Below are 23,180 nucleotides of genomic sequence, written 5' to 3' on the forward strand. Positions count from 1 at the left end.
AATATTGCTTATAACGTTTTTACCACTAAGTGATTGACAATTTGCACTTACAATAAGGTTATTTTGTTAAATAACTTTTTATTTACATAGGATAGGATGAAGGTTGTTAGACCACAATAAAAGTTATCCTTTATAGATGTCATTTAATCCATAGTTGAAAAACATTGTAAGTAGAGTTACAATGTTATTCATATCAGGTGTCGATGTGGCTTCCAAAAAAGTGTTATAGAAGAAATTTCTGTTTGAAAGTTTTCTGTTACCGGTTTATTATACATCTTTAATATTCTATAATTTTGTATACTATAAATCGTTAGGAATTCCACTAAAATCAATCACTTTAGTATTTAAAATCTCCTCATAACTTTCAAATTCTCAATTTTATTACCTATACATTAATAACCTTTTTGTTTTAAAGTATTAACAGATAAAGTGAAAAGCTCTCATTAACTCAAGAACTATTATTATGGTTTATAAATTGTGATGATGGCTTCAGGTCACACCGCAGCGTTCTTCTTTATAGATAAACAGAAATATTTTAACTTAATCTCTCCCTTATTATACTCTTAAGCTTGTAGTTATCGTATTGTTTACTGTTGCTTTTTAAACAATTACGAAACGGTTTTCAATTTTAGAAAGATAGCTTAAACTTGATTACATACTTAAATAATATTAAAAAAATTCTTTTGGTCAAATAAAAATCGAATGATAAAAAATGGAATTTTCGTAAAATTGTTTTAACAAACACTAGATGCTAGTTTGCGGATGTGATTCTCCTATATCCCAAGTCAATCAATTGTCGACTTTAGCGGGGTAATAGAAGAATGCAGGATACGTTGCGAGAGCGCACAACCGAGAATTTATCCCCAGAGAAAAAAATACGTTAGATAGCTTATTTAGTGTTTTATTCAATTGTAGCATACACTGCAAAAAAACTGGCTCTGTGGTGTTTTTTATTTTTATCATATTGGCATGCCAATTGTCTTTATCTTTTCTTGTTCTTGTTCATTGCTAGCCTTCTACAGTGACTATAGTCAGGGTCAGGCAAATATTAAATGAAACTATGAATCAGTAATTGGTCAAAAGTACCCGAAATCACGTGTCTATCATGCATTCTCCGAAATTTTGAATTCGATCATTGGCACCTTGCTGGTCACTTTACATTATATCAATAGAATATTAAATTTCTGCTTGTAATAATAAAAATAATATAAATAATATATAAATAATAAATAATATAAAAATAGTTTATAAAATAAGTTTTCATTCACATTAATAATGTGTAGACTGGGCGGATGTACGGAAGTCGACTATATACCTAAAGATGTAAAACACTCAAATTATCCTATTCTTTTTATTTCAGAACGATATTCAGTTATTTAGTCTGTCAAGTATATATATATATATATATATATATATATATATATATATATATGTATATATATATATATATATATATATATATATATATATATATATATATATATATATATAGGTTCTTGAACTCCTAAGTGGAGCATAGCGCTTCAGTGAAAACGCGCCATCGGGTTCTATTTTGCGCTAAGGCCTTCACCTCATTCCAAGACTTTCCTTGGCCTCTTATCTCGTCAATGATGGATCTTCTCCAAGTTTGTATTGGGCGATCTCTTTTTCTTTTCCCTTGGGGATTCCACTCTAGGGCAGTCTTTGCGATACTGGAACTATTTTTTCGGAGTGTGTGACCGATCCAACCCCACTTTCTGGACTTAATTTCATTTTGTACCCTCTTTTGTTCGGTCAGGTGTAGCAGATCTTCGTTTCTGATGGTGTTAGGCCAGAATATGCGAACAATTATTCGTAGACATTTGTTAACAAAGACCTGCAGTTTGTCTGTGAGGGTGTTTGTCACTTTCCAGGTTTCACATCCGTAGAGTAGAACAGACATGACATTTGATCGAAATATTCGGATTTTTGTCCTTGTAGTATACTCGCCAGATCTCCAAACAGGGTTAAGCGTGCTGAAAGCTTGTTGGGCTTTTCATATCCTCATACGAATATCGTCTTCTGTACCTCCGTTTTCTGTTATGACACTTCCAAGATACGTAAAGTTTTCCACATTTTCAATCTGCATATTGTCGATAGTAAATAGCGTGTTGTTCCTTGCATTTATTCTCATGGACTTGGTTTTACTAATATTGATTTTCAAACCTATTTTATTGGCTTCAGTGGAAAATGTTTCCAATTGTTAAGCCAGATCTTGGAACCTTTGACCTAATAGGCAGATATCGCCCGCGTATTCTAGATCGCTTAGGCAAGTGGTTAACGTCCATTGTATCCCTCTTGTGTCGGAGTCTAGTTTGGAGAGAACATAGTCTATAGCTATGTTAAAAAGAAACGGAGAAAGTACGCATCCCTGTCTAACTCCAGTAAGTACGTCGAATTCATCACTGTTGATCCCATTGTGTGTCACGCTGCATTTCGCATCAGTATATAGTGACTTTATAATAGAAATTATTTTTTGCGGGATGTTTCTTTGCTCTAAAATTTTCCATACAGCAGCGTGAGACAAGCTATCAAAGGCACGTTCAAAATCAACAAAAACCATGTATAGGGGTGTGTTCCATTCAACCGACTGTTCCATTATTACCCTCACAGTATTAATGTGGTCTATGCAGGAGGATTCTGGTCTAAAGCCTGCTTAATTAGCTCGAAACTCAACCTTGTTTGATATTCTTTTCAGTATGATGATCGTGAAAATTTTATTTATGACAGTAAGCAAGGTTATTCCTCTCCAATTTTTGCACAGTGTGAGGTTGCCTTTTTTTGGAAGCTTGATAATGTTACCTTTTTTCCAGCCCGCTGGAATGTGGTTTGTTTCCCACACCTCTCGGATTATGGGGAGCAAAAGTTCAGCAGTTAGATGCGGATCAGCTTTAAGTATTTCAGCAGCAATGTTATCGATTCCCGGTGACTTGTTGTTTCTCAGAGATTTGATAGCTGCTATTATCTCCGTTTTGGAAGGGGCCTCGCAAGAAATATGCAAGTCTATATTCTGCGGGTTTTCGACAATTTCATCTGCGTTATCTCTGGGAAAACCTAGCATCTCCTGAAAATGCTCTTTCCATCTCTCTACTTGGTCATCTGTTGTAGTAAGTAATTCGCCTGTCTTGGATCTTACAATGTTCGAACAGTTGGACCCTTTTTGTGTTAGTCGTCAAGTAATTTGGTAAAGTTCCCTAGTTCTGTTGTGTTGTGCAGCTGTTTCTGCTTGTTTTGCCAGTTCTTCTGCCTACCTTCTTTTGTCTCTTCTTGCTTTTATTTTAACTGATTTATTTATTGTATGTACATAATGTCTTTTAAAAACAAGCCAAAATATGTTTATTTGGAAGAAGTTATACATCGAGTCATGCATGAGATGAATCATATTGTTGGGTGTGTCAAATACAATATTCCCCACAATTAATTCTGCGTATTGCATTTACGGCAGTAAACATTCGAAGATTCGAAGAGATTCGAAGTTTATGTCTGAGAAAAATTTAATTCTCTTGAGTGTCAAATAACCGAGAAGTTTATTTAATAACGGAATTAATCAGTGTTCTGACATTATGTCAAAATAAGTTTATATAGCAAAATAAAGACACAACAGATAAATCAACAGCTGAATCAGCAGATTATTGCAGCTACACAACAAAGCAAATACTTGCATTTTACAAGCGTCAATAAAAAACTAAAAATTTCGTCAAAGGAAGAACTGGAATACAAAGTAAACGTTTAACTTGCATGATATGGAACATGAATGATAACACAGCTCAACAAAATGAAAAAAAAAATGGTGCTTGAGAAATAACGAATTTTAAATATTTTTAATGCTGTGATTTCAAACATGACTAATAAACGTTCGCACCAGAAGAGGAACAAATGCGGGTTCTGATTACTACTGGAACGAAAGTAGGGTAAGTGCCAGAATTTTAAACGTTTAAAAAAGGAAATAGGTTTTAAACATGAAGGATACAATGTAGAAGGACTTGAAAATACAAACAAAAATAGAGAGCATAACCAAATATAAACATCAAACTAGAAAACAAATTAAAACATGAAAACATAAATGGTAGGTAAACAAAGAAGAACAAGAACGAATGACTGTTTTGTCGAAGAATATCAGATTATAATAGAGCGATTTTTCTGACTTATATTTTAGGAAAGATTTCTTTTTTTGGTGAAATTTTTGTTTAACCTCTAGTGTAAACGATGGTGTTTTCGTTGGCCACTTTTTGTTTATTATTTTCGTTCCAAGGGCTTCTCGGGCAGCATCCAGAATATTTTTCTTAAGTTTTCTCCAGCTAGTCTCTACATTGCTTTCATTTTCGATATTCTCCACTTGGACTTTCTGTTCTAGCCTTTTTGATATAATGATTTTATGGAGTCATCTCTTAAATTTTCTATTTTTATTATTTTCTCTGCATTGGTTTGTTTAAGCTTCTCTTTCCATCTTTCATTGGATCTAATTTTACCAAGTAGCAAATAGTGATCGCTTCCCACATTGGGTGACGTCAAACTTCTCATCCACTATCTGCTTATGGCGAATATTTCTGTTTGTGACCATAATCTATCATTGATCTATGTCCTCTTGTATTTTCAAACGTGTATTTGTGTTGAATTTTATGATAAAAAAATGTGTTGGTTATCCTTAGTTCGTTTGATGTGCAGAATTCCACCATTCTTTTTCCGTTTTCATTGATAACTCTTTCATTAAACCTTTGTTTTATTCCTGGTATTACTTCGTCTCCTATTCTGGCATTGAAATCTCCCAATAATATAAGTAATTCATTTTGCTTCACTTCTCTTTCCACTAATGTTTGTAGCTCATCATAGAATTCTTCTTTATCGCTGTCAGGTTTGCAGTCTTCTGGTGCATATATCCATATTATGTTAATAATTTTGCTGTTCGCCCTAATTTTTACTAAAAGTATTCTCTGAGATATGTACAATACTGGCACTCTTTGATTTGATCTTTATATTTTGTTTTGATCATTATTGCTACACCTTCCTTTGCTCTTTCTTGTTTCGGAACCCCACTGTATATTAGTAAATATTCTCCAAGCCGCGTCTGTCGGCTTTTCTGATCTCGGTTATTTAGGCTTTTTATGTTCCACGTCGCCACTCTCATTATATTTTTCGTTTTCCAGTTCGTCGTCCTTTTTCTAGCCTTTGTCGTTACCATATTTTCTGTCCTAGTCCGAGGCTCGTCACCGGTTCTTTGAGCTATTTTTTTATTTTTATACATGGCAGGCTGCTAACCTAACCCTGCAACCCTCCTTCTTTATCCGGGATTTGGGACCGGCAACATCACCCACCAAGCTACTCGATTTGGAAATTACTAATTTTTTTATTGTTATGATTCTTTGACGATTTTAGAAGCTTATGTCTAGAAAGTTATTTGAATGCAAGCTATCGGAACCGTACAGATTATTAGATGGTACAAAAGAATTTTATAAATCTAAAATTAATATACAGTGTGATATGATGATATGATTATTGACAAAATTAAATAAAAATATTAAATATTGTTGTTGCGCAACATAGTCCCCCCGTTGATGTGACCTACATCTAAATGAGCATGAGATAAAGGACACACTTTAACAGTAGATCTTATAAATGTTCTGTCTTTAGTTCTTAGTTTTACAGTTCGAACCCTGCCGTCTTTACCTGTCGGAGCGTTGTCATCGATTAGGAGTAAAAGATCATTGATTTTAATGTTTTCTTGGGGCAGAAACATTAAAAAGAAAATAGAAAATAGAAAATAGTGGTGAATTCGAGACAGAATATCTGCTGGGTTATATTTAGACCCTACGTGATTCCATAAATAAGTTCGCGTTAACTCCTGTATTTGAGTTATACGGTTTGCTACGAAGATTGACCAACGAGGAGGGTGAGAATTTATCCACGCGAGTAAAATTTGGAGTCCGTCCACAGCCTAACCGAAGCTATGGAAGAAACCTTTGGTGAAATAATAAGAACGATATTTGAAATCAGGGTAGAAAGACCCTAATAATTCCCCTATTGCCCCTAATAATTCAAGCCTGGGTAGGGAAATGGTTTTTAGCGGAGCTACACGGCTTTTTGAATTGATTAAGTTGCACGAAACGGTTCCATTTTCATGTAAAACCCGTAAATAAATACAAGCACCATTCGAGAAATATTGACATACTGAGCAGAGGTCTAGAGATTGTCAGTTTTGCGAGATCAGGAGTGTGAGCTAGAAAATTCAACCATTCTGATAAAATTTCTTCTGTGAGTTTGTATTGAGTTTGCATTAACAACTTTGCAGATACAGTAATCGGATTTATTAGACCAAGAGGATCAAAATAGAGGCGATAGAACTGATAGAACTTCTCTTTTTGTGTATTTTGGTTCACTAGAAATGTCAGGAAGAGAGATAGAGAACATGTCAAACTGAGAATTTCAACATATTCCAAGAACTTTATTTGACGAATTACCGGGTTTTACTACATAATTAGATTTTTGGGATTCAGAGGAAATAGAGTCGAGAAACTCGGGAGAATTGGAACTCCATTTATGGAGTGGTATTCCAGCGGAATTTAGACTCGTAGATAGTTGCTTATAAGGCTTGTACAAAGTGTCGATATCATTTGCACCATGTAAAATATCATCTACATAACAAGAATTTTCTAGAGCATCAGCAGCTAATGGGTATTTTTCTTGATTGCGAACTGCCAACTCTCTAAGGCACCTAGTACTTAAAAAACTAGCAGCATTTGTGCCGTAAGTCACGGTCTGAAATTCTAGACATTTTAATTCTTCTTGCTGGGAATTGCGCCACAGAATGTTTAATAGAAATGTTTGTTCCGGGTTAATTCTTATTTGCCTAAACATCTTTTCGATGTCTGCGATGAGAGTATATTTGTAGAGTCTAAAGCGAATTAGAATTTCGAACAAATCAGGTTGTACAAGATAGACACATTTGAGGTTGATTTCATTGATCCATCAAATACAACTCTGAGTCGGGTATTTAAGCTATTAGGGTTAAGACCAGGAGCCATTCTCTCTCCTGATGCCACCAAATATGTAGCTTCGCCGTTTTCAATAATTTTAAAATGTTTTTTTCTTGTGTCGTGTTGTGTCAATGTATCTTTTAATGTTTATGACATTCTATATATACTGTTGGATAGCCTAATTTGACGAAATGTCCCTGAAGATGTTCTAGGAACGAAAGTACTTGGGCAATATTTAATAATAAAAACTGTGCTCGATATCTGCCTTTTATTTGATTAAAATTCATTTATTCGAGCATTCAGCCTTATATCACTTCAACCATTTTGCCCAAGCTGTCAAACACCACCGTCACTGCAACATATTATATAATGGCTAAATCCATAGCTAAGACATAACACAATCTTTAAGCTGCCCTGGTAACCGAATCTAGTGAAGCATTAAAACTTTTAGAAATTATCAAGATTTATAATAAATTGTAATATTTCATCCCGTGTTACCAAACACTAATTATTCTGTAATTTGTAAATGTATTTTATTTCTTAATAAATCGCAGCACACCGTTAACAACGCTCAGATATTGATGCTGCAAAATATGTAAAATAAAAAAAAATCCGAAAAAAAAGTTTCTTCCACTTTCTCTATTAACGTCCTTAAATCCTATATAAGTCAAATCTTTAACAATTAGTAATTCCAGTTTGGGAATATTTCAAGTCGTAGATATTTTAATATTCTTTGGAAATATATTTCTATTGTGAAAATAAAATTTTATGGGAGTTTACGGTTGCTCGAAATTTATTTCATTCCTAATTAATTTTTTAGAAAGAAATAAAAGCAACATGAAAGGAAACGCTTTTTTATAGTCGTTTTTATTTCTTTTAGTTCAATTAGTTTCTTATCTGAACAATTCAAAATTCTAGTACGCTTACGTAATAGATATATTAAAAATTAAAAACCAAGCCATAATAACTATTATTATACATTTATTAGAATAAAATCTCTTGGCAGTGCTGATCTATGAGGTCACCCACTACCACATCAAATTATGTGCAGAGCAGAAGATTTTATTTTTACGATTTGAAGGTTAAGAAAATACTAATGTTGTGGTTTTAATTCTTACTTACATTTCAATTTTAGATTTAGATATGACAGTGTGACTTCCTTGGAATTATGTTTAATTTGTAGAAATAAAAAATATCAATGAATACAACTTCGGCAAAACACGGGTTATTTTTGTCGGTTTTTATTGAAATTTTACGATAATATACTTCAGATATTCACATTTTGCACGCATCAGTAGCATTTCTGAAAAACATTGGAGATAATAATAACTTTTTTATTATACATGCATCATAATCTTGATGATGATGATGATGATAGTGTGTTTGGCATGGAAACTAGTCCATTTACTACAGAGTTTTTAATGATTTATGTTATTTAAGATTTTTTTTTTTTCAAAATGTAACGTCGGACTAGCATTCCTCAAATCTAGAAAAGGTCCAAAAAACAAATATTTGTGGGTCTGAGAACTTGTCGATTCTTTAAATATATAATTAAAATAGACAAAAAAAACATTTGCACACAAATTAATTATAACTTGTATTTAAACTCATTAGAAGAATATAACGACTGGGGAATGAATGTCAATACAACAAAAACCAAATATCTTTGTATTGGAAACGAGTCAGATAACATAGACCTCGAAAACGGACAACATATTTCCTGCTGTCAGAGCTATGACTACTTGGGTGTTGCCTTTGACAATACAGGAACTGATACACGGGAAATAGAAAAACGAATCACTCAAGCAAAGAAAGTCTTAGGATGTCTCAATAGTATACTGTGGAGTAAAGAGATAACGAAAGGAAGGAAATTTAATATATATGAGACCATGATTAAAACTACTCTTCTTTATGGCGCTGAAACATGGAGAATTAGTGAAAAGAACAAAAAGCGAATAGAAGCAGTAGAGATGGATGCAATGAGAAGATCTTTAGGTATTTCCAGACGAGACCGCATCAGAAATGATGTAATAAAACAACGTATGGGAATAGAAGGAAATATAACTCAAGATATAGAGAAGAAACAATTAAGGTGGTATGGGCATGTTCAACGGATGCCAGCATCAAGACTCCCCAAAAAAGTAATAGAATGGCAACCGATAGGTCGACGGAAAAGAGGAAGACCCAGATTAGAATGGCAACACGGCGTAAACAAGTCCATGAGCGAAATAAATTTAACAACAAACGACTGCGAAGATAGGAAGAGATGGTGTTTAGGTATCGGACAACGTCGAAAGACGTTCTAAACCGATGTATATATATATTTAAACTCATGCTTTGAAAATAAAAGTTAACAGATATATCTTTTTCACATTTTGAGTACTATCAAACACAAAAACCCTAATTAAACAAATACAAAACAACTATTTCTGAGAAATTAAACAAATAAAAATATAATAAGACTAAATAAAGTAAAAAAAAAATTCTTTATAAAATTATACTATTAAAAATCCTTTATAAAAGGTATATAATTTAAAAAAAAACCCAATCGGGCTATATCACAAAACGTTTTCGGAATCCATATTCCATCATCAGTGCACTAGGTGGGTATACATGTATTGAGGCACTAAATATGTGGGTAAAAACCCGTTAAAAATTGTTTTTTGAATTTGGTTTACATTATATGGTGATACATTCTATGATGTTAAAGTTACCAGTGGATTTGGCAACACAGCGACGTATGACTCCACGTGAAGTTGCTGGTCCTGAGACGATGTGTCTACGAGGACCTGATGAAACAACTCTCTAAATAAAGTAGATACATAAATGATCGGAAATAAGTCAATATTTTTTTGTCTACTACAGTAAAAACAACGACCTCGACGAATAGGTTGTGGGTTTGAGGCTGGAACAATTTCTGCTTCAATACGGCAAATTTCTTTTATTCTTGACCTAATTGATCTAGGAATATGTTGGTGAGTGGTTCGAGGTTCGAGCGTAATTGTAGGAGGCACATATTTTATCAACTAGATCTACTCCACCTTTGGATTTATTATAGTCAAGGATGATTTCTGGCTTACCCCCCCTTAATTCTTATAGTAAATCGTCGTGGTGCATCGTTGAACGTAAAATAACGTTTTTATTTTTTCTGGATATATAAGACACAATCGACCATTTTTCTCTAAAAGAAAACATACTTGTTTTTCTGGTCTCTTAGGATCAGTAAATTGAAGTGGAAGCTCTCTTTTGTTTTTTCTCATAGTGTCTATCATAGTCAGATGATGTTAGTTCAAAAGAAGATCGCCAAGCTGAGGCTTGTGAAAAAATTGTCCATTATTACGTTTCTGTGAGAACCAGATATAGGACTGCAGAGGCGACGAACGAGGGAAATATTGCTCGTATCAAATTTATATGAGCCAGGTGGCTGTTGTCCAACGTACACCTCTAGATTTGTGGTATAAGGAAACTAACCGTTTTTAGGAATTCCAGAATAATGGAAAATTGGTTGAAATCTGGGTCTTTGAAAAGGAAGTGTAGTGAAGTCACTGAATCATCTGAATCAACTGATTTAGTGACAACAAGCAGAGATGGAGAAGATATAAATGCCCACGAGATCCATTCAAGTCCAGCTCATCCAAGTTGTTCTCCCCCAATTCGTGAAAAGGAGGTTCTTTACCAAAAAGAAATTCGGGGAAAAATAAGAAGGCATGATCCTAGCTATCTCATGTCATATGGCTTTATCAAGTGGGCAGCGAACAGGCACCAGAAGGCCAGTGCGATAATTGTCACAAAATTGTTGCTAATGGGTGCTTGATTCCATCTAAATAAAAAAAAACATTTGGAAAGTAATCATCCTGGTTTAGCCGATAAGACCGAAGAAACCTTCAAACGTCGTGCTTCATCTCTTCAGGCAGAACGAAAAGACAACCTAGACAACCTACAAATAATTGCATACGCTGATGATATCGTCATAATTGGAAGAACCCAAAATGAAGCAGTGGAGGCTTTCACACGTATCAAAAATGCCGCAGAAAACATCGGACTTCTGATTAACATCAAGAAAACTAAATATATGCCGGCCATATCAAGAATTCAACAAAATAACTTAGAGGTGCAACACGAAACGATAGAAATGGTAGAAGAATTCTGCTACTTAGGATCACTGGTAGACTACAAAAATAACACATCCAACGAGATAAAAAAAAGAATATGCGTGGCTAACCGCTGTTATTTTGGCCTGGGCCCTCAACTAAGAGTGAGAAGTATGTCAATAGCAACAAAGTGCAAACTTTATAAAACAATAATACGCCCAGTGCTCACATACGGATCGGAAATATGGGCAATGACGACCCGAGATGAAGAGTTACTGCGAGTCTTTGAAAGAAAAGTATTGAGGACCATATATGGCGGAGTAAACGAACAGGGTCTGTGGAGAAGGCGATATAACTTTGAACTCTATAGACTTTTTGGTGATGCAGATATTGTGAAGACCATCAAAATAAACCGCCTAAGGTGGGTGGGCCACGTTACGCGGATGGATGAGAGTGATCCCACTAAAATAACTATGCTAAACAGGCCGGTCGAAAGAAGAAGAAGGGGGCGACCTAAACTCAGATATCTGGACGATGTACAGGAAGATCTGAGGGAAATTGGAGTGAAGGGCTGGAGAAGACAGACACTCGATAGGGAAGGATGGAAGAATGTTTTGAAGCAGGCCAAGGCTCACGAAGGGCTGTAGCGCCAACTGATGATGATGATGGGCCCGTTTTCCTGCGACCCAAAAAATAAACCTGTCGGAATGACAAATGAAGTTTTTCAAAATCTACTTGAGATCAGCGAAGATAGCAGTTTAAAACTAAAATACTGTGAAGGAACCCAGAAGAGTTCTGGATGCTGGTATATTCAGAAAATAATGTTGTTGGTAAGGTTGCAGTGAAAAAACTTGTGTGTTTCACATCGACTTATGCGCATATGCTTACATTAAAAAGAAATACAGAAGCAAACGTCAAGCATCAAGAGATTTAAGGGCCGAACTTACAAAGATTCCCATAATTATAAAGGATATAACGAAAACATCATCCAAACAGTTTCATTCATCACATTAAGTAAGGATAATTGAATATCAAATGTACTGTATTTTGAATGAGCGCCTCAGAATTTTATTTTTTTTTATTTTTTGTCTTTTCCCAAATCGCTTCAAGGGTTGGTGTGCCTTGAAATATTCTTAGCCCTACAAGGGTGCCGCGACTAAAATAGCTTGAGAACCACTGCTCTAGATATTTAATTAAATATAGGTACTCTAGATAGATATTGGACAAATGCTATTGTAATTATAATTTAGAATTGTTTCTAATTCTCTGTGTCCGTTTCTTCTCGATAGACGATGGTAAAATAAAATGTTGAAGTCGTGAAGTAAAATATAGTTTTATTGACACCTACTGAATTATTACACTATAGTTGTTGTTATGGTAACAATTTATAATAGACTGCGTCTCAAACTAGTTCCGAAGCTATATTTATAATCTCACTAAAATGCTACTATTCATCAAATAAGTGTATTGTCCTTTGCATAGAACAAAAACCATTTTTAAAACAAGACTTTTAAAAGCTGGCAAATATAATTTAAAGCGAGGATATGATTGCAAGTCTTTCCTCAATACATATTAGGCAATCTATAGTTTGCAGGAAATTAAACAAATGTAATAAAGCTACTAATCGATATGTTTCACAATTATACACGGTGAAACTATATAAATTCAGGAAATTAAGATTGATCTGAGATTACAAATTAACGAACTAATTTTTAATTGAACAGTTGTACTCTAGAACTCTAGATTTATATTAATAGTCCAAGATCCCAGAGCGATCAGACATAACTTATTTTCACACAGATGAAACCTTAGAGTCTGAGTACCGTCTTGTGTGCTTTGGATACCTGCGTATTTATGAAACTTGCTGAGTGACACCTGGGCAGGTACCAGGTGAGAAGGGTAACTAAAAATAAGAGCTATTTAACTTAAATTTACATAACTGATTTTTATACATATTTTGTAGAATATTATTTTGAAAATACTGTAATAATTGTCAGACACTTGTCATGGACCAGAACTTTTGTCAGACGCTTTAAAGCTCCACTAAAATTAAATGAACTTTACTTACTTTTACATGTCTGATTTTTAAATATGTTATTAATGGAACTATAATAAAGTTATATTTAATCAGTCAGACAAATTAAAATGACCAAACATCCCTCAAACACAAAAATTAGTTAACCAGAAGTATGAGCGCGAGAGTGCTGTGCGCATGAGCCTCAGAGTAAAAAATTCAAATACATTAGGAATACTTACTGTTTTCGATCCGATTAAATATTTTTGCATCTCTATTTAAAAATCAGACATGTAAAAGTAAGTAAAGTTCATTTAATTTTAGTGGAGCTTTAAAGCGTCTGACAAATGTTCTGGTCCATGACAAGTGTCTGACACTTATTACAGTATTTTCAAAATAATATTCTACAAAATATGTATAAAAATCAGTTATGTAAATTTAAGTTAAATAGCTCTTATTTTTAGTTACCTTTCTCACCTGGTACCTGCCCAGGTGTCACTCAGCAAGTTTCATAAATACGCAGGTATTCAAAGCACACGAGACGCTACTCAGACTCTAAGGTTTCATCTGTGTGAAAATAAGTTATGTCTGATCGCTCTGGGATCTTACTCTATAAAGTTTATCTAATACGGTACTTCCTGATTTATAGTTTTGGTTATTATGTATTATTTTTTATCTGTAGTAGATAACACTAAATAAAACATAGATGTATTTTTTGTTTATTATTTATTTTTATATGTACTTCTTTCTACATACTAATTTGAAAAATGACGAACAGTTCAAAATTCAATAAGAATGAGATAATTTAGTTTTAGAATGAACGATACATAATATTATGTAGACTTTGCACCTCTGTTGAGATTTCAAGGCCATGCTGTTTTATTTTCAATTTGCAAACCTCAATTAGTCACGTTTGGCAACAAGTGATTTAAAATGATTCTAGCAGATGCTGATTAAGACAAGTTATTAAGATAATTTTTGTTACTGGCTTCTTAGTAGAAGCCAGAAGTATAAACTCTCCATAGGTATGTATGTAGTTTGAATGTTATCTACGAGTTTGAGTATTTCTTAGAAGAGAAAAATTTATTAATCCTCAGTAAGGTAGTGGAGAATGACAATAATGGTATTTCTGTTAATAGTATTAAAATAATGAAGTTGAGATACGCCTTTAACCACTGTAGTGGTCAGGTTAGAATGTAAAATAGATGTATGTTGCAGAAATTAAAATACCTACATTCATTATTTAGAAAATATATATGTAGGTACACTGCGCGGCATAAGTTAGGGATATTGTACATAAACTATAAACAACTTACAAGTTTAATTATTATTATTTTTAAATTATTAAAGGTATTTTATAGTTATTTACAAAAAATTTATTCCCTCCAACAAAAATATTTAAAAAGAATAATTATGCATAAAAAAATTAAACTTTGCCTTAATAGGCATTGCGCCCCAATAAGTCTTATATCCCCCATTGGCATCAATTATTGTTTGACTTCTACGTGGCATACTATCTACTAAATTATCAAGAGATTCTTGAGCCATTTCTTCCTATCACCGGGGTAACAATTTTCGAAATTGCTGAAGGGTCTGCGGAGGGGTACGTGATCTCTAACCCTTCTTTGTCCCATGTCCCAAGCACATTTATTAGAATTGAGGTATGAAGTGTGCGGGGGTGATGCCAAATAAGAAGTTCAATGCAAATCTCTACTTTCTTCGATAAATTCAGATCTAAAGTACATTCGTTTACCAAATTCTCATCAGTAAACATGAGCACGTGTTGATATTTTCGTCGTCTCATTCGTCAAGAGGCTATTAAATATAATTTATTACCTTAAGTCAGACAGATTCTCATGTTACAGATCCAAACTTGCCAACTTGCCTTTATTTATTATAAAAATGTTCTAACACTAGTCTTTATTTATACAATATTCTACAGAAGTAGAATTTTGAGCAATTATTAACTGTAACATTTAATACATACTAAATAAATTAATAATAAATTCTACTATAGAATAGACTTGAATATGAGCTTATGTAAAAGGTTCTATGGAGGAGTCGCTATTGAGCTAAGGTCTTAGTTGTCTAGTAATTGAATCAATTATTTTAGTACATCGCGATTTCATTTTTTTTATAATATGGGGATAGATTTCTTTTAACAAATTAAGTAATCCTAATGTGTCTTCTGTATAAGTTTTAGATAGACTCTACTTATTTGGAGATCCTAAAGCATTTTCAAAAAAATCAGTTAGTTGTTCAAAATTTAATATCGGTGTTATAAGTTTATTAGTAATAAAATCTTTTACGGGTTTCATACTCTCAGCAATAGTCTCAGAATTGTCAATAGTTTTGGATTTTTTAAGTTTTAGTATTGGTTGTGGAAAATTTTCTTTAAGTCCTTGTAAAGATGGGGTTAGAATTTCATCAAGGCTGCGCTTAGAAGTGTTTGCTTCTTTACTAGGTGTATTACATTTCAAGTGTATAATATTATCCATTGATATGCTGTTGATAGGGCATGCAAGTGTTGAGGAAAAGTTTGGGATTGATGTATGAGACATTATTGGTATTTTTGATAACTGTGTAGTTGTTATGGCTGTGTCTGTGCATGTATTTTAAAAACTTGGGAATGATGTTAAGAGTGATATTTAAGATGCAGTTAATAATGGTATGGTTAAGGGAGAAGGTATAGATATATTGTAATGAAGAAAATTCGCTGAAGATGGCGATGTGACCAGGACGTCATGTGGAAGAGTATTACCTGCTGTATTTCTAGTAGTAGCTAGTTGGCACTGTTGTTGTTAAATTTTGATTTAGATCTGTTTAGGATGGAAAATCTGCTCAAAATGGTCCGATTGTTTATAAAGATAACACATCTGTTCTTCTAAAGATAAGAAAATACGATAAGATGTTTGTTCGTAGTTTATGACAATCGGGGGAAGAATTAGTGTAGTTTCCAAAGGAGAAATATATATATATATATATATATATATATATCTTCGAAAGCTCAGTATATGTCTATATTCTGGGTTTGTTGTACCTATTCGTAAAAAATTAATTGGAGTTATTAAATTGAGGTCTAATTGTTTAAGTTTAGATTTTATAAAAGTGTGAGTGTCTAGGAGTACTAAGGTAGACAATAGAGATCAGCAATCTTTCATTTGGTGTAATTAACCGTCGAGCATGTATTATTTGTTGAGTGATAGTTATTATTCCGCATATCAATGTAAATAAATACCTATTACATTAAATTATGAATAGCAGGGATAATCAGACCCATGAACTGAAGAGAAGAATTGGTCTTGGGTGTGCAGCATATGGAAAACTAAGAGAAACTTTTAAAAGTGAGTTGAATGAAGAGATAAGTATTTGATCAATGCGTCCTCCCAGTGTTGACATACGGAGCAGAAACAATTACTTTAACAAAAGCCTTGGCTACCAACTTAAGAGTCCCACAGAGAAGAATGGGGCGATCCATGTTAAAAATAACTCTGCAAGACAAAATAAAAAACGAAGAGGTTAGGAATAAAACCAAGGTTACTGACGTCATCTAAAGGATAGCCAGCTTAAAATTGAGATGGGCAGGACACAGATATAGTGTAATGCCCATGGCGGATGGGCGACGGACAAAGGGGTTGTTGGAATGGACACCAAGGGAAGACAAGAAAAGCATCAGTCGACTACCTACACGATAGACTGACGATTTAAGAAGACAAAATAAAAACTGGATGAGAGTGGCACAAGAGAGACAAAGTTGGAAACACGAGGAAAAGGCCTGTATTTAGCAGTATACTGTTAAGGCTGGATGAAGATGATTTCTCCGTTGTCAGTATTCATGACAGTTTTTATTAATTCTTCGCTAGCTAGGTAAATACATATACAGTGATTTGAAATTCGCGATGAAAAAATATATTATTTTCCCTTCCAAGAAACAAGCTATTTTATATAATGCTCTGGAAAACGCCAAACTTAATGAATATCTATTTGCACTGGAAAAAATTATAGAACCAATATATGTTCTATAATTACAGATTCAGAAATATAGTTTCTTATTGTCGTAAAGGGGTAAACATTTTGTAAATGTTTACCCGAATAATTACGACAAGACTAGAGAAAAAGTTAGATTTCTACCAGCCCCGAGAACAAGCTGGCTTCCACTTGGAATTCGGAACAAACGATCACCTACAAACAGTAAAAACCTTAATAGAAAAGTTGCTAGAATATAACAGACCACTGGTACTTATCTTCGTAGACTTTCACAAAGCCTTGACACTGTGGAATTAGACAGCATTATAACTGCTCTGAACAATAGTAGAATAGATTACCGGCTCACAAAGCTAGTACAAACATGATACCAAAACGCCACAATGCGTGTAAAACTACATGATACCACCAGAGAAATTCATATCAAGCGAGGTGTGAGACAGGGCGACACTCTCTCACCTAAATTATTTATAACGGTCCTCGAATACGCCTTTAAAATGCTAAAGTGGGAAAATAGAGGAATAAAAATAGATGGAGAAATGCTCAATCATCTGCGTTTTGCCGACGACATACCGAAAATCTAGGTGAAGCACAACAAATGGTACAAGAATTAGAAAACGTATCTTCAACAATAGGTCTAAAAATGAACATCAGTAAGACCAAATTTATGACCAATTGAATTCCCAGCGAACACCTAATCATCCAAAATCAAGTGTTAGAATTGACAGAAAAGTACATATACTCGTATCTTGGTCATGAAATTAGAATAGGCAAGGACAACCAAACCTGCGAATTTCAACGACGAATAACACTTGCTTGGGCGGCGTATGGTTCACTAAGAGACATCTTTAAGAGCAACATCCCGATAGCTATGAAACGGAAGACATTTGACCAATGCGTTCTTCCTATTATGACATACGGAGCAGAAACTCTCAAACTCACAAAAACAACAGCACTAAAAATGCGAGTGGCAGAAAGGCGCATGGAAAGATCAATTCTCGGCGTGACAAAAAAAGACAACATAAGGAATCAAGACTTAAGGAAAAGAACAGGTATCAGTGATGTCGTCGAACGTATAGCCAAGCTGAAATGGAATTGGGCAGGTCACATAGCGAGACTGAAAGACACAAGATGGACCATAAAACTAATTGACTGGCGCCCACGAGAAAACAAACGCAGCAGAGGACGACCACCAACACGCTGGATATATCCAAGAAATGGCAACAAGAAGCACAGAACCGTAAAGAGTGGCGAAAAATGGGAGGGACCTATGTCCAGCAGTGGACAGAAGAGGTTGCATGATGATGATTGTCATAAAGTAATTTATTCGAGACTGATTTTGAATCTGTTGAAAGTGAATGGGTCTCTATTAGAAACCTAATTCTTAAATCTTAATAACGGATTAATCATTTCACACCGTAATATCATTTCTATTTTTACCCTGAAACTTTGCCTGAAATCAACAATTAAATTCAGATTTAACATGTTCATTGTTTAAAAAACATTGACTCGTTAACAATGACATATGAGATCATTCGGTAACAAAATGTTAATTTAAAATTTCTATGAATCGCTGCAGGTTGTTGCAAAAAACCGTTTTTATTACAAACATGTGGGTGGTGAGTCAGCTAAAGTCCGTTATTCTAGACTTTCTAAGTTTGCAGAAAAAAAGAGTAATTTTAGATGGTGAATAAACCACCGGCTTTGGAAGACGGTGTGACTCTATTTTGATCCTGTGCGTGCGGTTGGGTGACAAATACATGCTGAGTCAGAGTGTTTAATCAACGAAAGAATGTTAGTTGGAGAGCTCACACTAAAATTGTACAAATGGTAAGGAATATAGAGAAATATAATGGGCCAAGACTTTTGAATCTTAACCCTCCGTTAGTCGCTAGGAGAAACTGAGCATCAAGAGTCGCTACGGTGTCTGAGACCGACAATTAAAAAAAATAGTTATTGCTATAAAATTCATACAAATATTTTATATTGTGTATAGGAATGACTGAAAAACATTTTTGAAAATATTTTATTGAAAAACAGATACAAAATGAAAAACACTAGTATAACAATATGTAATATAAAATTAAATTTAAAAAAAAGTTCTTCAAATGTTTAAAATGGAAAAACAGTTCGTAATTTTTAGTTAAGAGGAATATAGATTATCTAAAAAAAATAACTGAGGATTTTAACAAAAATATAAAGTAAGTATTTCACTTGATTTAGTAATTGAGACATTTTATGTTGTAGCGTCATTTAGGCAAAGCTGACATATTCCATGAATATGTTCAAGGCACATGAATTTTTTGCATTTAATGCATGAAAAGCGAGTACACCTGTTCTTTTTGGTAGTACAAAATGCACAACGACCCTTTGATTTCTATCTGGAATTGCAGAAGCTACATCTGTGATGCCGCAAATTTCGCGAATTTGGCATTTGAGGCTAACTGGTAGATTTGTAGTAGTAACTCGACTTTTTAAATAGGGATGTATAAGCTCATTTGCAAGGTTTCTTAGAAAATCACGTCGTTTCACGTTTTTCTCATTCTTACCGTTTGCATTGAAGATAACCATTGAATTAATGCCAGATATATTCAATATGGTATAGAATATAACCATTGGCCAACGCTTTGTGCTTCTTGAACAGTTTGTTGTAGTTAGCACTGAGCTGGTTTACCATGTCGACTCCTATTTTTGTTGAATTGTATAGGGCGATAATTTCTGGTTTATTTTGATTACCGCTACTATAATCAATTGCATCATCATGATGTAGTGAGGATACAAGCGATACATTTTTATTTTTTTTAGGAATATAAGAAACTAGTGTAATATGTTGATTAAAACCAAACATACTTGAATTTATAGGATGCTTTGGTTTTGTGAATTCAAACGGCAATTCTCTTTTATTCTTCCTAATGGTTCTCACTACTGTAATTTTCTTCTCGTATAACTTGTTCACCAACTCGATACTTGTAAACCAATTATCAATTGTTAGATTTCGGCCTGAATCATAAATAGGTTCACATAGCCGTTGAACAACATCACTAGGTCTGTTACTAACTTGAAAACGTTCTTCAGGTTGTTGGCCAAAATATACTTCTAAATTAGCCGTATAAAACATTTTAGCATCGGAGAGTGCAAAAATTTTTATGCCGTACTTGTTCGGTTTTGATGGGATATACTGACGAAATCGACATTTACCCCTAAATCATGGTAACATCTCATCGATGGTGACATATTCGGAAAGACTGTATCCACTTCTACAATGAGTTACAAAAGTGTCGAAAAAACTTCGTATAGGAGCCAACTTGTCTTCCTTTAGTCAATTTTCACGAGTTGCTTTGTCATCGAATCGCATACACCGAAGGAGGAATTTAAATCGTGGGAGCGACATAGTCAGGCGGAACATTTCTATATTTGATCCATCAGTGTTCCAAAACTCATCTGGATTCACACGATTACCTTTCAGACGTGCTGCGTAATAAATTAGTCCTATTAGTGCCTGCACTTCTAATATATCAGTGTGTCTAGCATCCCGATCACGAACAAAGTTATTTCTTATTGAGTCTATATATTTGTTCGTATTTTCCAAAATCATTTCTAACATAGCGTCATTCACAAAATATTTTCAAATATCACTGGGAGTCTTCAAGTCACGTGTAGGTAATCTTGACATCGGCAAACGTACTACGTAATTTTCTTGTCTTGTTCTAACATTTTTCGGTGGAACAGCCTTTTTCCATCTGGTAACTCCATCTTTTCCAATAAACGCTAAGGTATTACTTCCACTTTCTTCTTCCTCGTCTGTCACACCTCGGCCATCACGTTCCTCAATTTGATCGATTTCGTTTTCACTTCCCTCATCGTCAAAATAATTTTCATCGTCGGTAGGAACCATTTCCCATAATTCCAACAAACGTTTTTGTTCGGCTTCAAAGGACATCTACAAATAAAAATTGGCAAAAAATTACCGAAAAAATGCAATAATAAGATGCTAAATATTTACCTGATCTGCAAGTTATTCCAACAAATAATAGTTACACTGTTAGTCGCTATGGACTCTCGCACCGAAAATACAATAACTATAAAACTCGCACAACTGTACGAAGGTAGGTAAGAATGTACACTAATACGAGTTTGGTTGATAGGGAGAGGTACAGAAAGTGGCGATAGAAATATAACAGTTATTTGTAAATCCCGAATGAATAATTCTGTCGTCGGTGTGTGACACCGATAGCGACTAACGGAGGGTTAATGAAAAAATGAGATTTAATTTAATAGAAAAAAACTTTATTATTTGTCATTATCTCACTCTAATTCAATAAAAGGCTATACTTTGATTTTGTCGCTAAAGTGGATTATAAAACATGCTCAAAATTTCCGACTACTGTTTTTACCATCTCTTCATTGGAGACCAAATATTTGACTTTTTTTTATCATGTTTTGACATGCACACCTGTCTTAATAATTTGGTAGTAATGAAAAGTAAACCAACTGGTGAATATATAAACAGTTTTAACAATTCTTAATGTTGCAAAAGATGTCTATCTTTTGTACACCCTTATAACCAATTCACAGGCCTACATTTTTATTTTCATGAAAAAGTGTTTTAAGTTGAATAGGTGTCCTATAGTAAATGGGATATGCTGATCACGAATCTGTACTTAGTTTTTTTCCACCACGTCAGGTTTTCAAGAAAAGTGTGTTTGAAATTTTTCATAGAAACTGCCAAAAATAATGAGAAAATATTTATTGAAACCTTATTTTTAATATAAAATTACACTGCAAAATTGAGTTGTCCTTAAAAAAAAAAGAATTCAGTATAACCTACAATAACCTACCTACAATATTTGGGTTTTTTTAATAAAACCGTTCTCGTTTTTCATGAAAACTGCATTTTGTGGTCTTCTTTTTATGGATTTTTGTGATCGAGTCCCTCTTCAATGTCCAGCAGTAATCAGCCATCATACTTATATCCCATCTTCCTTGATATCGTCTCTCCATCTCCTTTATATTTTGATGGAACCTGTCTTCCAGCTCCTCGCTGATAGCTCCAAGATTTTCGGAAAATAGTCAACGTGGGAATCCAAAAAATGATGTTTGACGCTCATATTGCATCCCAGGTTTTTATAATTTTCAACCATGTTAGCTACAATTTCTTTATAGTTTGGAGACTTGTTGTTTCCAAGGAAACCGTCTATCAGATTCATCCTGGGCCATTGTATTCTGGAACAATCTGTCCGATTGTAAGATTCGAATTTGAGGGTCTACAAAAATTCCTTCTTTAAGTTTAGCTTGAGAAAGTGCAGGAAATTTGTCGCACAGATATTTAAAGGATTCACATTGTTTATCTAAAGCTTTGACAAACTGCTTCATCAATCCTTACTTTATGTGAAGAGGGGGCAAAAGAACTAATTTTGGGTCAACTAGTGTATCACGTTGCACATTTTTTTGTTCCGGTACTAGTCTTTCTCTGAGTGGCCACTCTTTCTTAAAGTAATGTACATTTCGTGCTCGAGTGTCCCACTTGCATAAAAAAACATGGATACTTTGTGAATCCAGACTGCTGACCCAAAAGCATGGATATTATTTTGAGACCTCCGCAGAGTTGCCAATAATATTCGCTATACTTTATTTTATTTAGCAACAGCTAAATATCAAGATTCTCATATGTTTCTTTCAGATGCACGGAGTTAGCAACAGGCACTGAGCCACAAGTATTACCATTGTTCAACAAGACACTCTTCAGAGTTCTCTTAGAAGAATCATTAAATAACCACCATGATGTGGAATCGTAATTGTCAGTTCCGAGTTTCATGCCTACTTTAGAAATATTATAATACACCCGTGAGCCCTCTTGAGAAAAATATTCCGCGAACTCTTTTTCACGATGCCTATACCACAAAAATGTGGTACCTGGAACCAATAGATTTTTATTTTTCAGTCGTGATCCTAAGATTTGTACAGCATTCTTCGATAGGCCCAAGTCTCTCACTCCCAAGTTGTTTAGTTCAGCTTGGATAAACTTTTGAGGTTGGTCTATCTCAGGATTGAATCCATCTTCATCGGTTTTTTCGTCTGAACTTTCATCTGATGATTGCTGTT

At 34.1% G+C, this 23,180-nt stretch overlaps 1 protein-coding gene across 1 annotated transcript; it reads right to left on the bottom strand.

The window, feature by feature from the left end:
• Positions 1–19,653: 19,653 nt before the first annotated feature.
• LOC140451257 (uncharacterized) lies at positions 19,654–20,196 on the bottom strand. Its single transcript, XM_072544995.1, has one exon. The coding sequence runs from the start codon at positions 20,194–20,196 to the stop codon at positions 19,654–19,656; it is 543 nt and encodes a 180-aa protein (XP_072401096.1).
• Between the last annotated feature and the right edge of the window lie 2,984 nt (positions 20,197–23,180).

This window comes from Diabrotica undecimpunctata, chromosome 9, assembly GCF_040954645.1.
Source record: "Diabrotica undecimpunctata isolate CICGRU chromosome 9, icDiaUnde3, whole genome shotgun sequence".
NCBI lineage: Eukaryota > Metazoa > Arthropoda > Insecta > Coleoptera > Chrysomelidae > Diabrotica > Diabrotica undecimpunctata.

Excerpts from the sequence above, each read along its gene's own strand:
- LOC140451257 (XM_072544995.1), bottom strand. The coding sequence starts at position 20,196 with ATGTTTTATACGGCTAATTTAGAAGTATATTTTGGCCAACAACCTGAA.